Source organism: Somniosus microcephalus, unplaced genomic scaffold, assembly GCF_052327205.1.
Source record: "Somniosus microcephalus isolate GS21.2 unplaced genomic scaffold, FLI_Smic_1.0 unresolved_chr1, whole genome shotgun sequence".
Classification (NCBI taxonomy): domain Eukaryota; kingdom Metazoa; phylum Chordata; class Chondrichthyes; order Squaliformes; family Somniosidae; genus Somniosus; species Somniosus microcephalus.
Window position 1 is genome coordinate 34,725,402 of NW_028225179.1, and position 17,078 is coordinate 34,742,479.

Genomic DNA, 17,078 nt, shown 5'->3' on the forward strand with positions numbered 1-17,078 from the left:
TCCAAACTGTGGGACTCCTCCCCTCCCTCAGTCTCCAAACTGTGGGACTCCTCCCCTCCCTCAGTCTCCAAACTGTGGGACTCCTCCCCTCCCTCAGTCTCCAAACTGTGGGACTCCTCCCCTCCCTCAGTCTCCAAACTGTGGGACTCCTCCCCTCCCTCAGTCTCCAAACTGTGGGACTCCCTCCCCTCCCTCAGTCTCCAAACTGTGGGACTCCTCCCCTCCCTCAGTCTCCAAACTGTGGGACTCCTCCCCTCCCTCAGTCTCCAAGCTGTGGGACTCCTCCCCTCCCTCAGTCTCCAAACTGTGGGACTCCTCCCCTCCCTCAGTCTCCAAACTGTGGGTCTCCTCCCCTCCCTCAGTCTCCAAACTGTGGGACTCCTCCCCTCCCTCAGTCTCCAAGCTGTGGGACTCCTCCCCTCCCTCAGTCTCCAAACTGTGGGACTCCTCCCCTCCCTCAGTCTCCAAACTGTGGGACTCCTCCCCTCCCTCAGTCTCCAAACTGTGGGTCTCCTCCCCTCCCTCAATCTCCAAACTGTGGGTCTCGCTCCCCTCCCTCAGTCTCCATACTGTGGGACTCCCTCCCCTCCCTCAATCTCCAAACAGTGGGACTCCTCCCCTCCCTCAGTCTCCAAACTGTGGGTCTCCTCCCCTCCCTCAGTCTCCAAACTGTGGGACTCCCTCCCCTCCCTCAATCTCCAAACTGTGGGACTCCTCCCCTCCCTCAGTCTCCAAACTGTGGGTCTCCTCCCCTCCCTCAGTCTCCAAACTGTGGGACTCCTCCCCTCCCTCAATCTCCAAACTGTGGGACTCCTCCCCTCCCTCAGTCTCCAAACTGTGGAACTCCTCCCCTCCCTCAGTCTCCAAACTGTGGGACTCCTCCCCTCCCTCAATCTCCAAACTGTGGGACTCCTCCCCTCCCTCAGTCTCCAAACTGTGGGACTCCTCCCCTCCCTCAATCTCCAAACTGTGGGTCTCCTCCCCTCCCTCAATCTCCAAACTGTGGGACTCCTCCCCTCCCTCAGTCTCCAAACTGTGGGTCTCCTCCCCTCCCTCAGTCTCCAAACTGTGGGTCTCCTCCCCTTCCTCAGTCTCCAAACTGTGGGTCTCCTCCCCTCCCTCAATCTCCAAACTGTGGGACTCCTCCCCTCCCTCAGTCTCCAAACTGTGGGACTCCTCCCCTCCCTCAGTCTCCAAACTGTGGGACTCCTCCCCTCCCTCAGTCTCCAAACTGTGGGTCTCCTCCTCTCCCTCAGTCTCCAAACTGTGGGACTCCTCCCCTCCCTCAGTCTCCAAACTGTGGGACTCCTCCCCTCCCTCAGTCTCCAAACTGTGGGACTCCTCCCCTCCCTCAGTCTCCAAACTGTGGGACTCCTCCCCTCCCTCAGTCTCCAAACTGTGGGACTCCTCCCCTCCCTCAGTCTCCAAACTGTGGGACTCCTCCCCTCCCTCAGTCTCCAAACTGTGGGACTCCCTCCCCTCCCTCAGTCTCCAAACTGTGGGACTCCTCCCCTCCCTCAGTCTCCAAACTGTGGGACTCCTCCCCTCCCTCAGTCTCCAAGCTGTGGGACTCCTCCCCTCCCTCAGTCTCCAAACTGTGGGACTCCTCCCCTCCCTCAATCTCCAAACTGTGGGACTGCTCCCCTCCCTCAGTCTCCAAACTGTGGGACTCCTCCCCTCCCTCAATCTCCAAACTGTGGGACTCCTCCCCTCCCTCAGTCTCCAAACTGTGGGACTCCTCCCCTCCCTCAGTCTCCAAACTGTGGGTCTCCTCCCCTCCCTCAATCTCCAAACTGTGGGTCTCCTCCCCTCCCTCAGTCTCCAAACTGTGGGACTCCTCCCCTCCCTCAGTCTCCAAACTGTGGGACTCCTCCCCTCCCTCAATCTCCAAACTGTGGGACTCCTCCCCTCCCTCAGTCTCCAAACTGTGGGTCTCGCTCCCCTCCCTCAGTCTCCAAACTGTGGGACTCCTCCCCTCCCTCAGTCTCCAAACTGTGGGTCTCCTCCCCTCCCTCAGTCTCCAAACTGTGGGACTCCTCCCCTCCCTCAGTCTCCAAACTGTGGGTCTCCTCCCCTCCCTCAATCTCCAAGCTGTGTGACTCCTCCCCTCCCTCAGTCTCCAAACTGTGGGACTCCTCCCCTCCCTCAATCTCCAAACTGTGGGACACCTCCCCTCCCTCAATCTCCAAACTGTGGGACTCGCTCCCCTCCCTCAGTCTCCAAACTGTGGGACTCGCTCCCTCCCTCAGTCTCCAAACTGTGTGAGACTGATGATTGTTTAATGGACATTTCTACCCTGTTTCCAGGTGATAGTGGTGGCTCGCAATGCCAAGGACAATCTGGTCTCCTACTTTCACTTCCATCGCATGAACCAAGTATTGCCCGAGCCGGGAACCTGGCAGGAATTTCTACGAAACTTTTTGAATGGACAAGGTGAGATACAACCTCCAATCAGAACCGCTCACCAAACACTCGCAGTGCGGGTACAGCACGGGTTAGATACGGAGTAAAGCTCCCTCTGCACTGTCCCATCAAACACTCCCAGGGCAGGTACAGCACAGGTTAGATACAGAGTAAAGCTCCCTCTACACTGTCCCATCAAACACTCCCAGGGCAGGTACAGCACGGGTTAGATACAAAGTAAAGCTCCCTCTACACTGTCCCATCAAACACTCCCAGGGCAGGTACAGCACGGGTTAGATACAGAGTAAAGCCCCCTCTACACTGTCCCATCAAACACTCCCAGGGCAGGTACAGCACGGGTTAGATACAGAGTAAAGCTCCCTCTACACTGTCCCCATCAAACACTCCCAGGGCAGGTACAGCACGGGTTAGATACAGAGTAAAGCTCCCTCTACACTTTCCCATCAAACACTCCCAGGGCAGGTACAGCACGGGTTAGATACAGAGTAAAGCACCCTCTACACTGTCCCATCAAACACTCCCAGGGCAGGTACAGCACGGGTTAGATACAGAGTAAAGCTCCCTCTGCACTGTCCCATCAAACACTCCCAGGGCAGGTACAGCACGGGTTAGATACAGAGTAAAGATCCCTCTACACTGTCCCATCAAACACTCCCAGTGCGGGTACAGCACGGGTTAGATACAGAGTAAAGCTCCCTCTACACTGTCCCATCAAACACTCCCAGGGCAGGTACAGCACGGGTTAGATACAGAGTAAAGCTCCCTCTACACTGTCCCATCAAACACTCCCAGGGCAGGTACAGCACAGGTTAGATACAGAGTAAAGATCCCTCTACACTGTCCCATCAAACACTCCCAGTGCGGGTACAGCACGGGTTAGATGCAGAGTAAAGCACCCTCTACACTGTCCCATCAAACACTCCCAGGGCAGGTACAGCACGGGTTAGATACAGAGTAAAGCTCCCTCTACACTGTCCCATTAAACACTCCCAGGGCAGGTACAGCACGGGTTAGATACAGAGTAAAGCTCCCTCCACACTGTCCCATCAAACACTCCCAGGGCAGGTACAGCACAGGTTAGATACAGAGTAAAGCTCCCTCTACACTGTCCCATCAAACACTCCCAGGGCAGGTACAGCACGGGTTAGATACAGAGTAAAGCTCCCTCTACATTGTCCCATCAAACACTCCCAGGGCAGGTACAGCACGGGGTTAGATACAGAGTAAAGCTCCCCTTACAGTGTCCCATCAAACACTCCCAGGGCAGGTATAGCACGGGTTAGATACAGAGTAAAGCTCGCTCTACACTGTCCCATCAAACACTCCCAGGGCAGGTACAGCATGGGTTAGATACAGAGTAAAGCTCCCTCCACACTGTCCCATCAAACACTCCCAGGGCAGGTACAGCATGGGTTAGATACAGAGTAAAGCTCCCTCTACACTGTCCCATCAAACACTCCCAGGGCAGGTACAGCACGGGTTAGATACAAAGTAAAGCTCCCTCTACACTGTCCCATCAAACACTCCCAGGGCAGGTACAGCATGGGTTAGATACAGAGTAAAGCTCCCTCCACACTGTCCCATCAACAAAGGCCGATTTTAATATGATAAGGCAGGATCTGGCCAAAGTGGACTGGGAGCAGCTGCTTATAGGAAAATCCACATCAAAACAGTGGGAGACTTTCAGAAGGGAAATAGAGAGAGTACAACGCCAACATGTTCCTGTAAAGGTCAAGGGTGGGACCAACAAGCAAAGGGAACCTTGGATGACAAGGGATATACAAAAATGCATTAGAAATAAAAGGGGGGCTTTTGGCAGTTACAAAAGACTAAAGACAGAAGAAGCCCTAGAGGAGTATAAAAAGTGCAGGGGCATACTTAAAAAAGAAATTAGGAGGGCGAGGAGGGGCCATGAAATAACACTGGCGAGCAAAATAAAGGAAAATCCTAAGATGTTTTATAAGTATATTAAGGGCAAGAGGATAACCAGGGAAAGGGTAGGGCCCATTAGGGACCAAAGTGGCAATCTGTGTGTAGAGCCAGAGGATGTAGGCGGGGTTTTAAATGAATTTTTTGCATCTGTGTTCACTATGGAGAAAGACGATGCAGACATAGAAATCGGGCAAGGGGACTGTGACATACTTGAACATATTAGCATCGAGAGGGAGGAGGTGCTAGCGGTTTTAGCGGGCCAAAAAGTGGATAAATCCCCAGGCCCGGACGAGATGTATCCCAGGCTGCTGTGGGAGGCAAGGGAGGAGATTGCAGGGGCTCTGACACTAATTTTCAGAACCTCTCTGGCCACAGGGGATGTACCAGAGGACTGGAGAACAGCTAACGTAGTACCATTATTCAAGAAGGGTAGCAGGGATAAACCAGGGAATTACAGGCCAGTGAGTCTAACATCTGTGGTGGGGAAATTATTGGAAAAAATTCTGAGGGACAAAATTAATCTCCACTTGGAGAGGCAAGGATTAATCGGGGATAGTCAGCATGGCTTTGTCAAGGGTAAATCATGTCTAACAAATCTGATCGAATTTTTCGAGGGGGTGACTAGTGGGGTGGATGAGGGAAATGCTGTGGATGTGGTTTACATGGACTTCAGTAAAGCTTTTGACAAAGTCCCGCATAGGAGACTGGTCAAGAAGGTAAGAGCCCATGGGATCCAGGGTGCCTTGGCGCGTTGGATCCTAAACTGGCTGTGGCAGGAGGCAGAGGGTGATGGTCGAAGGTTGCTTTTGTGACTGGAAGCCTGTGTCCAGTGGGGTACCTCAGGGATCGGTGCTGGGTCCCTTATTGTTTGTGATCTACATAAATGATTTGGATGAGAATGTAAAAGGTATGATCAGTAAGTTCGCAGATGACACGAAAATTAGTGGGGTGGTAAATTGTGAGGAGGAAAGCCTCCGGCTACAGGACGATATAAACGGGTTGGTCAGATGGGCGGAAAAGTGGCAAATGGAATTTAACCCTGAAAAGTGCGAGGTGATGCATTTTGGACGGACAAATAAGGCAAGGGAATACACAATGAGTGGTAGGACCCTAGGAAGTACAGAGGGTCAGAGGGACCTTGGTGTACATGTACATAGATCCCTGAAGGCAGCAGAGCAGGTAGATAAGGTGGTTAAAAAGGCATATGGGATACTTGCCTTCATTAGCCGAGGCATAGAATATAAGAGCAGGGAGGTTATGATGGAGCTGTACAAAACGCTGGTGAGGCCACAGCTGGAGTACTGTGTGCAGTTCTGGTCGCCTCACTATAGGAAGGATGTGATTGCTTTGGAGAGGGTGCAGAGAAGATTCACCAGGATGTTACCTGGGCTGGAGCGCCTCAGCTATGAAGAGAGGCTGGACAGGCTGGAGTTGTTTTCCTTGGAGCAGAGAAGGCTGAGTGGAGACCTGATTGAGGTGTACAAAATAATGAGGGGCATAGATAGGGTAGATAAAGAGGAACTTTTCCCCTTAGTGGGGGGGTCAATAACAAGGGGGCATAGATTCAGGGTAAGGGGCAGGAGATTTAGAGGGGATTTGAGGAGGAACTTTTTCACCCAGAGGGTGGTTGGAATGTGGAACTCAATGCCTGAAAGGGTGGTGGAGGCAGGAACCCTCACAACATTCAAGAAGCATTTGGATGAGCACTTGAAATGCCATTGCATACAAGGCTATGGACCAAATGCTGGAAAATGGGATTAGACTGGACAGGGATGGATGGGCGGCGCAGACACGATGGGCCGAAGGGCCTCTTTCTGTGCTGTAAAACTCTATGACTCTATGACTCCCAGGGCAGGTACAGCACGGATTAGATACAGAGTAAAGCTCCCTCTACACTGTCCCATCAAACACTCCCAGGGCAGGTACAGCACGGGTTAGATACAGAGTAAAGCTCCCTCTACACTGTCCCATCAAACACTCCCAGGGCAGGTACAGCACGGGTTAGACACAGAGTAAAGCTCCCTCTACACTGTCCCATCAAACACTCCCAGGGCAAGTACAGCATGGGTTAGATACAGAGTAAAGCTCCCTCTACACTGGCCCATCAAATACTCCCAGGGCAGGTACAGCACGGGTTAGATACATAGTAAAGCTCCCTCTACACTGTCTCATCAAACACTCCCAGGGCAGGTACAGCACGGGTTAGATACAGAGTAAAGCTCCCTCTACTCTGCTCAAGTTTAGTGTCTGATCGAGTCCCAGCGATCCTGGATTCTGGAAGCACGGAGAAGCATCTTACTGTCTATGAACTTTCTCGGTTTCAGTGTCCTGGGGTTCCTGGTACGCTCACGTGAAAGGATGGTGGGAAGCGAAGGATAAATGTCGGATTCTCTACCTCTTCTATGAAGACATGAAGGAGGTAATGGAGGAGTGTGGCACAGAGCGCGAAGGTGGACGTGTGTCAGGGGGGTAGGACACAGAGTGAATTCAGTATAGAGAGAGACAGGGGGACAAAGAGAGATAGAGAGAGACAGAGAGAGAGAGTGAAAAGGGAGACAGAGAGAGTGAGAGAGACAGAGAGAGAGTGAGACAGAGAGAGAGAGAGACAGACAGATAGACAGAGAGAGTGAGAAAGGAGAGAGGGAGACAGAGGGACAGATAGAGACGGAGGGAGGGAGAGAGAGGCCCACAGAGAGAGAGAGAGAGACAGAGAGAGAGAGAGGCCCACAGAGAGAGAGAGAGAGAGAGAGACAGAGAGAGAGAGGCCCACAGAGAGAGAGAGAGGGAGAGACACAGAGAGACAGACAGACAGATAGAGAGAGAGTGAGATGGACAGAGAGAGAGAGTGAGAGAGACAGAGAGAGTGAGACAGATGGTCCAAGGCGACTCTAATGCCGACATTCTCACCCTAGAACCCCAGGCGGGAGATTCTGAAGGTGGCGAAGTTCATGGAGAAGGTTCTGGAAGAGGACGTCATCGAGAAGGTGGTTGAACTTTCCTCCTTCAGTGTGATGAAGGACAACCCAATGACCAACTACTCCACCATCCCAAAGACCATCTTCGATCAGAGCATCTCCAGCTTCATGAGGAAGGGTAGGTTCGAAGGGTGAAAGCTCAGTGCCTTACCCACTGCCCCACCCCGTTTCTGCCCCTCCCGCCTCACAGAGAGAGGAGCCCTTCACCCCCTCTGTCTGGAGCTGGACTTGACCCCCAGGTCCCAGCAGGTGAAAGGTAAGACACTGAGTCAGGGTTCCTGCTCCTGGCTTCGATCCGGAGAATCCTGACGGATAGCGTGCGGGAGTTGAGCAACTGGACTTCGACCATCCAGCTATTTCTGAGCTAGACTAATGACCTGGACTTGGGAACTCAGGGCGTAAGTTCAAAGTTTGCAGGTGATACGAAACGCGGCAACATAGTAAACAGTGAGGAGGACAGTGACAGGCTTCAGGAGGACACAGACAGACTGGTGAAATGGGCAGACACACGGCAGATGCAGTTTAATGCAGAGAAGTGTGAAGTGATACATTTTGGTAGGAAGAATGTGGAGAGGCAATGTAAACTAAATGGTACAATTTTTAATGTGGGTGCAGGAACAGAGAGGCCTGTACGTACACAAATCTTTGAAGGTGGCAGGGCAGGTTGAGAAAGCTGTTAAAAAGCATATGGGATCCTAGGCATAGATTACAAAAAGCAAGGGAGTTATTGCTAAATCTTTCCAAATCTCTGGTTAGGCCCCAGCTGGAGTATTGTGTCCAATTCTGGGCACCACACTTTAGGGAGGATGTCAAGGCCTTGGAGAGGGTGCAGAGGAGACTGACAAGAATGGTACCAGGGATGAGGGACATCAGTGATGTGCAGAGACTGGAGAAGCTGGGGTTGTTCTCCTTAGAGCAGAGAAGTTTAAGGGGAGATTGACCAGAATGGTACCAGGGATGAGGGACTTCAGTGATGGGGGAGAGACTGGAGAAGCTGGGGTTGTTCTCCTTAGAGCAGAGAAGGTTAAGGGGAGATTGACCAGAATGGTACCAGGGACGAGGGACTTCAGTGATGTGGAGAGACTGGAGAAGCTGGGATTGTTCTCCTTAGAGCAGAGAAGGTTAAGGGGAGATTGACCAGAATGGTACCAAGGATGAGGGACTTCAGTGATGTGGGGAGACTGGAGAAGCTGGGGTTGTTCTCCTTAGAGCAGAGAAGGTTAAGGGGAGATTGACCAGGATGGTACCAGGGATGAGGGACTTCAGTGATGTGGAGAGACTGGAGAAGCTGGGGTTGTTCTCCTTAGAGCAGAGAAGGTTAAGGGGAGATTGACCAGAATGGTACCAGGGATGAGGGACTTCAGTGATGTGCTGAGACTGGAGAAGCTGGGGTTGTTCTCCTTAGAGCAGAGAAGGTTAAGGGGAGATTGACCAGAATGGTTCCAGGGATGAGGGACTTCAGTGATGTGGAGAGACTGGAGAAGCTGGGGTTGTTCTCCTTAGAGCAGAGAAGGTTAAGGGCGAGATTGACCAGAATGGTACCAGGGATGAGGGACTTCAGTGATGTGGAGAGACTGGAGAAGCTGGGGTTGTTCTCCTTAGAGCAGAGAAGGTTAAGGGGAGATTGACCAGAATGGTTCCAGGGATGAGGGACTTCAGTGATGTGGAGAGACTGGAGAAGCTGGGGTTGTTCTCCTTGGAGCAGAGAAGGTTAAGGGGAGATTGACCAGAATGGTACCAGGGATGAGGGACTTCAGTGATGTGGAGAGACTGGAGAAGCTGGGGTTGTTCTCCTTAGAGCAGAGAAGGTTAAGGGGAGATTGACCAGAATGGTTCCAGGGATGAGGGACTTCAGTGATGTGGAGAGACTGGAGAAGCTGGGGTTGTTCTCCTTAGAGCAGAGAAGGTTAAGGGCGAGATTGACCAGAATGGTACCAGGGATGAGGGACTTCAGTGATGTGGAGAGACTGGAGAAGCTGGGGTTGTTCTCCTTAGAGCAGAGAAGGTTAAGGGGAGATTGACCAGAATGGTTCCAGGGATGAGGGACTTCAGTGATGTGGAGAGACTGGAGAAGCTGGGGTTGTTCTCCTTAGAGCAGAGAAGTTTAAGCGAGAGATTGACCAGAATGGTTCCAGGGATGAGGGACTTCAGTGATGTGGAGAGACTGGAGAAGCTGGGGTTGTTCTCCTTAGAGCAGAGAAGGTTAAGGGGAGATTGACCAGAATGGTTCCAGGGATGAGGGACTTCAGTGATGTGGAGAGACTGGAGAAGCTGGGTGTGATGAAATATATTCCATTCATCGCTGCCTGTGACTGTGGTCGGTTTCAGTGTCATTTCCCTTCCCCCAGTCCTCATTGTATTATGTATTGGAATGTGCTGGAATGTGCTGTGTGTAGGGCTCCGCCCATACCTGGCCCCTTTTGTAAGCTGGCTCAGTCTGGCCTCAGCCTCCAGAAGGAAGACATCTCTCTCTTTTACGTGTTACTTTCTAAGTTAATAAAAGCCTTGTTTTATTTCGCTAACATCGAGTCTCGGAACTTATTGAGGCACATCACTGGGGTTGTTCTCCTTAGAGCAGAGAAGGTTAAGGGAGAGATTGACCAGAATGGTACCAGGGATGAGGGACTTTAGTGACGTGGAGAGACTGGAGAAGCTGGGGTTGTTCTCCTTAGAGCAGAGAGGGTTAAGGGAGAGATTGACCAGAATGGTACCAGGGATGAGGGACTTCAGTGATGTGGAGAGACTGGAGAAGCTGGGATTGTTCTCCTTAGAGCAGAGAAGGTTAAGGGAAGATTGACCAGAATGGTACCGGGGATGAGAGACTTCAGTGATGTGGAGAGACTGGAGAAGCTGGGGTTGTTCTCCTTAGAGCAGAGAAGGTTAAGGGAGAGATTGACCAGAATGGTACCAGGGATGAGGGACTTCAGTGATGTGGAGAGACTGGAGAAGCTGGGGTTGTTCTCCTTAGAGCAGAGAAGGTTAAGGGGAGATACCACACCCGGTGAGATCACCCGGTGAGATCAGCCCTTCACAGCAAAGCGCCCGGTGCCGCTCCCCCTCTGGGATCACACCGGCAGCGCGGGGTCTCTTGGGTTACGGTCAGCCCGCTCCCCAGGGAATCCCCGTCCGCCCGCTAGACAGGGTCACTGCCCGTGGAATCTGTTACTCACCCACCCCAGCACTACTGTCCCAGGGACACTGACATTTCCCCTCAAAGTCAGAGGGAGGGAGGGACGTTCCCCCGAGGGAGGGGAGTGAGGAGGAGGTGAGCTCACCCCCACAGTCATCGCACTTCGCCCTGATCTGTACTTATATTGTCGCACTCTCCCTCCACCTCACAATCTCTCCCTCGCTCCCTCTTTCCCTCTCTCTCGCTTTCTCCGGCTGTCCCTCTCTCTCTCCGTCTCTCCCCCTTTCCATCACTCACTCTGCCTCTCCTTTGCTCCCCATTCGCAATCTCTGTCTCTCTCCGTATCTCTCTCTCTCTCTCTCCGTATCTCTCTCTCTCCGCCTCTCTCTGTCTCTCCCTCTCTCTCACTCTCCCTCTCTCTATCTCTGTCTCACTCTCTCCCTGTCGCTGTCTCTCTCTCTGACTCTCTCTCTCCGTCTCTCTCTCTCTGTCTCTCTCTCTGTCTCTCTCTCTCTCACTGTCTCTCTCTCTGACTCTCTCTCTCTCTCTCTCTCTCTGTCACTCTCTCTCCATCTCACTCTCTCGCTCTCTCTCCCTGTCTCTCTCTCTCTCTCTCTGTCTCTCTATCTCAATCTCTCGCTCTCTCTGACTCTCTCACAATTCACAATTCACAATTCAAATCGCTTTATTGGCATGATAAGTTACATCTTATGTTGCCAAAGCATCAAAATACATTTATGGTTTAGCACATAAACGCAGTTCTATTCATAGTGTATAAACAGGTATATCCCTGAGTGTATAAATATACATTCGCATTGTTTATATATATTCCTTTCTTAGTTTACTGGTTGTCCCTCTGTTCATGGCAAGCTGTAACATAGTGTGCCACCAGTGTTATACAGCTTCTCTCCTCTCCCAGTAGGAATGGGAGTTTTTGGTTGTCATTCAGATTTCTGAAATCAGGGCATATTTGTGAGAATTTTTGGTAGAAATTCTCCCTGATGCCCTGATATTTTCCACAAGCTGTGAGGAAGTGCATCTCTGTCTCCACCACTCCCTGACTGCAGTGAGAGCATATCCTGTCCTCTCTTGTCAGCCGGGTCTGCCTGTGTCTGCCTTTTTCGATCGCTAGGCTATGTTCGCTAAGTCTGTACCTTGTCAAGGTTCTTCTCAGTTTGTTATCCTTTACCATGGTCAGGTAATCAGCTATGTTGTATTGTCTGTTTAGGGCCAAGTAGCAATTGAGTTTGCTTTGGGTTTTTGTTGTTTCTGCCCAATATGTCAGATATTTTTCCTTTTGCTTAGCGACGATTGTGTTGGGTCGAATTCTTTGTGTTACCCTGTCACTGTCCTGGGGCTGGTTATTGTTGGTATTGTTAGTAGTTACTTCAATGAGTCCCAGGACTAGTTGACTGAGGGTATTCTTCTTTATGGTCAGCTCTTGGCATTTCAGGGCGTCGTAGTGATAGCATTGGGGATTGCTCATTTGTAGGTGATTCCAAAATTTGGTGGCTCTTTTTTGGATAGTGATTATTAATGGATATTGGCCTAGTTCTGCCCTGCATGCATTGTTTACTGTTTTCCTTTGAGTCCGGAGGATACTTTTACAGAATTCTGCATGTAGGATCTCAATTGGGTGTTTGTCCCATTTTGCAAATTCTTGTTGAGTTAGCGGTCCCCATACCTCACTGCCATAGAGTGCAATTGGTTCAATTACTGATTTGAAAATTTTGAGTCAAATGCTAATTGGGATTTCTATTTGGATTGATTTTTTGATGGCATAGAAAGCCCTTCTTGCTTTCTCTTTCAGTTCATTCACAGCCAGTTTGAAGTTTCCCGTAGAACTGATTTTTAAGCCCAAGTATGTGTAGTTAGTGGTTTGTTCAATTTTGGTTGTTCCTACTGTGAAATTTATTTTGGGTCCCTGATGTTTGGATCTTTGCTGGAACACAAGGACTTTGGTTTTTTGGGGATTTATTGTCAGGGCCCAAGTCTGGCAGTATGACTCCAGCAGGTCCAGGTTTTGCTGTAGCCCCTCTTTAGTAGGTGACAGCAGAACCAGGTCGTCTGCATAGAGGAGGAATTTAACCTTGGATTCATATAGGGTGAGGCCGGGTGCTGTAGATTGTTCAAGTAGTTTTGCCAATCCATTTATGTAAATATTAAAGAGTGTCGGTGAGATTGGCGAGCCCTGCGTCACCCCCCGCCCCTGTGGGAAGTATTTTGTTTGTTTGTCTCCAATTTTAACTGCACATTTGTTGTTTGTATACATTGATTTAATTACATCATATGTTTTCCCTCCTACCCCACTTTCGATAAGTTTCAGGAATAAACCGTCATGCCAGATGGAGTCGAAAGCCTTCTGGAAATCTACAAAGCATGCGTAGATTTTGCTTTTGTTATGGTGAACGTGTTTGTCAATTAGGGTCTGTAGGGTGAAGATATGATCGGATGTTCTTTAGTTTGGCAGGAATCCAATTTGGCTTTTACTCAAGACATTGTGCTCCTCAAGGAAGTTTATAAGTCTTTTGTTTATGATGCTACAGAATACCTTCCCCAGGTTACTGTTTACACAGATGCCTCGATAGTTGTTTGGGTCGATTTTGTCCCCACTTTTGTATATGGGCGTTATGAGTCCTTTGTTCCAGATATCAGGGAAATAACCGACACTCAGAACCAAGTTGAAGAGTTTTAGGATAGCCAGTTTCATTTTGTTGTCTGTCTCTCTCTCTCTCTCTCTCTGACTCTCTCTCTCTCTCTCTCTCTCTCCCTCTCTCTATCTCTGTCTGTCTCTCTCTGTCTCTCTCTCTGTCTCTCTCTCTGTCTCTCTGTCTCGTCTCTCTCCATCTCTCTGTCTCTCCCTCTCTCTATCTCTGTCTGTCTCTCTCTCTCCGTCTCTGTCTCTCTCTCCATCTCACTCTCTCGCTCCCTGTCTCTGTCTCTCTCTCCGACTCTCTCTCTCTACATCTCTCTCTCTGTCTCTCTGTGTCTCTCTCTCTCTCTCCGTCACTCTCTCTGTCTCTCTCACTCTGTATCTCTGTCTCACTCTCTCTTCGTCTCTCTCTCTCTCTCTTTCTCATTCTCTCTGTCTCTCTCTACCTCTTTCTCATTCTCTCTGTCTCTATCTCGCTCTCTCTTTCTGTGTCTCTCTCTCTCCCTCTGTCTCTCTCCGTCTCTCTCCCTCTCTGTCTCTCTCTCCGTCTCTGTCTCTCTCTCCGTCTCTGTCTCTCCCTCCGCCTCACTCTCTCTCCGTCTCACTCTCTCTCCATCTCACTCTCTCTCTCCGTCTCACTCACTCTCTCCGTCTCTCACTCTCTCCGTCTCTCTCTGACTCTCTCTCTCCCTGTCTCTGTCTCTCTCCGTCTCACTCTCTCTCTTTCTCTCTCGCTCTCACTCCCTCTCTCTCCCTCTCTCTCCGTCTCTATGTCTCCATCTCTATCTCACACTCTCTCTCCGTCTCTCTCCCTTTCTCTCTCTCTCACGCACTCACTCTCTTTCTCTGTCTCTGTCTCTCTCACTCTCACACACTCTCACACACTCTCACACTCTCTCACACTCTCTCTCCCTCTCACTCTCCCTCTCTCTGTTTCTCAGGTGAAGTGGGAGACTGGAAGAACCATTTCACCGTGGCACAGAATGAAGCTTTCGATGAAGAATACGACAAGCAGATGGGACACAGCACGCTGAAGTTTCGGGACGTCTTGTGAAGATTCAGAGCAATGAAACAAAATCGAAAAATCAAAATTAAACGTCATTCATAATTTATTTTAAAATGTGAACTAAGGTTGTTTCTTATTTACTGTCTTCTACCATTGCAAGAGACTGAGAGACACCAGTCAGTGTACAGATATCTCCCTGAGAGAGAGGGACTGAGAGACACCAGTCAGTGTACAGATATCTCCCTGAGAGAGAGGGACTGAGAGACACCAGTCAGTGTACAGATATCTCCCTGAGAGAGAGGGACTGAGAGACACCAGTCAGTGTACAGATATCTCCCTGAGAGAGGGACTGAGAGACACCAGTCAGTGTACAGATATCTCCCTGAGAGAGAGGGACTGAGAGACACCAGTCAGTGTACAGATATCTCCCTGAGAGAGAGGGACTGAGAGACACCAGTCAGTGTACAGATATCTCCCTGAGAGAGAGGGACTGAGAGACACCACTCAGTGTACAGATATCTCCCTGAGAGAGAGGGGAATGAGAGACACCAGTCAGTGTACAGATATCTCCCTGAGAGAGAGGGACTGACTGACACCAGTCAGTGTACAGATATCTCCCTGAGAGAGAGGGACTGAGAGACACCAGTCAGTGTACAGATATCTCCCTGAGAGAGAGGGACTGAGAGACACCAGTCAGTGTACAGATATCTCCCTGAGAGAGAGGGACTGAGAGACACCAGTCAGTGTACAGATATCTCCCTGAGAGAGAGGGACTAAGAGACACCAGTCAGTGTACAGATATCTCCCTGAGAGAGAGGGACTGAGAGACACCAGTCAGTGTACAGATATCTCCCCGAGAGAGAGGGACTGAGAGACACCAGTCAGTGTACAGATATCTCCCTGAGAGAGGGACTGAGAGACACCAGTCAGTGTACAGATATCTCCATGAGAGAGAGGGACTGAGAGACACCAGTCAGTGTACAGATATCGCCCCGAGAGAGAGGGACTGAGAGACACCAGTCAGTGTACAGATATCTCCCTGAGAGAGAGGGACTGAGAGACACCAGTCAGTGTACAGATATCACCCTGAGTGAGAGGGGACTGAGAGACACCAGTCAGTGTACAGATATCTCCCTGAGAGAGAGGGACTGAGAGACACGAGTCAGTGTACAGATATCTCCCTGAGAGAGAGGGACTGAGAGACACCAGTCAGTGTACACATATCTCCCTGAGAGAGAGGGACTGAGAGACACCAGTCAGTGTACAGATATCTCCCTGAGAGAGAGTGACTGAGAGACACCACTCAGTGTACAGATATCTCCCTGAGAGAGAGGGGACTGAGAGACACCAGTCAGTCTACAGATATACCCCTGAGAGTGAGGGACTGAGAGAAACCAGTCAGTGCACAGATATCTCCCTGAGAGAGAGGGACTGAGAGACATCAGGCAGTGTACAGATATCTCCCTGCGAGAGAGGGACTGAGAGACACCAGTCAGTGTACAGATATCTCCCTGAGGGACAGGGACTGAGAGACACCAGTCAGTGTAGATATCTCCCTGAGAGAAAGGGGACTGAGAGACACCAGTCAGTGTACAGATATCTCCCTGAGAGAGAGGGACTGAGAGACACCGGTCAGTGTACAGATACCTCCCTGAGAGAGAGGGGACTGAGAGACACCAGTCAGTGTACAGATATCTCCCTGAGAGAGAGGGACTGAGAGACACCAGTCAGTGTACAGATATCTCCCTGAGGGAGAGGGACTGACAGACACCAGTCAGTGTACAGATATCTCCCTGAGAGAGAGGGACTGAGAGACACCAGTCAGTGTACAGATATCTCCCTGAGAGAGAGGGACTGAGAGACACCAGTCAGTGTACAGATATCTCCCTGAGGGAGAGGGACTGAGAGACACCAGTCAGTGTACAGATAACTCCCTGAGAGAGAGGGACTGAGAGACACCAGTCAGTGCACAGATATCTCCCTGAGAGAGAGGGACTGAGAGACACCAGTCAGTGTACAGATACCTCCCTGAGAGAGAGGGACTGAGAGACACCAGTCAGTGTACAGATATCTCCCTGAGAGAGAGGGACTGAGAGACACCAGTCAATGTACAGATATCTCCCTGAGAGAGAGGGGACTGAGAGACACCAGTCAGTGTACAGATATCTCCCTGAGAGAGAGGGACTGAGAGACACCAGTCAGTGTACAGATATCTCCCTGAGAGAGAGGGACTGAGAGACACCAGTCAGTGCACAGATATCTCCCTGAAAGAGAGGGAATGAGAGACACCAGTCAGTGTACAGATACCTCCCTGAGAGAGAGGGACTGAGAGACACAGATATACCCCTGAGAGTGAGGGACTGAGAGACACCAGTCAGTGTACAGATATCTCCCTGAGAGAGAGGGACTGAGAGACACCAGTCAGTGTACAGATATCTCCCTGAGAGAGAGGGACTGAGAGACACCAGTCAGTGTACAGATATCTCCCTGAGAGAGAGGGACTGAGAGACACCACTCAGTGTACAGATATCTCCCTGAGGGACAGGGACTGAGAGACACCAGTCAGTGTAGATATCTCCCTGAGAGAAAGGGGACTGAGAGACACCAGTCAGTGTACAGATATCTCCCTGAGAGAGAGGGACTGAGAGACACCGGTCAGTGTACAGATACCTCCCTGAGAGAGAGGGGACTGAGAGACACCAGTCAGTGTACAGATATCTCCCTGAGAGAGAGGGACTGAGAGACACCAGTCAGTGTACAGATATCTCCCTGAGGGAGAGGGACTGACAGACACCAGTCAGTGTACAGATATCTCCCTGAGAGAGAGTGACTGAGAGACACCAGTCAGTGTACAGATATCTCCCTGAGAGAGAGGGACTGAGAGACACCAGTCAGTGCACAGATATCTCCCTGAAAGAGAGGGAATGAGAGACACCAGTCAGTGTACAGATACCTCCC

General features: G+C 50.7%; 1 protein-coding gene across 1 annotated transcript; it reads left to right on the forward strand.

Moving 5' to 3' along the window:
• The first annotated feature begins 2,276 nt into the window (after positions 1-2,276).
• Positions 2,277-14,234, forward strand: LOC147094597 (sulfotransferase 1C2-like). The gene is made up of 4 exons (XM_085974437.1): positions 2,277-2,433; positions 6,681-6,775; positions 7,269-7,449; positions 14,056-14,234. Exons 1-4 carry the CDS (start codon positions 2,367-2,369, stop codon positions 14,166-14,168), a joined length of 456 nt encoding a protein of 151 aa, XP_085830563.1. The 5' UTR covers positions 2,277-2,366; the 3' UTR covers positions 14,169-14,234.
• Positions 14,235-17,078: the final 2,844 nt, after the last annotated feature.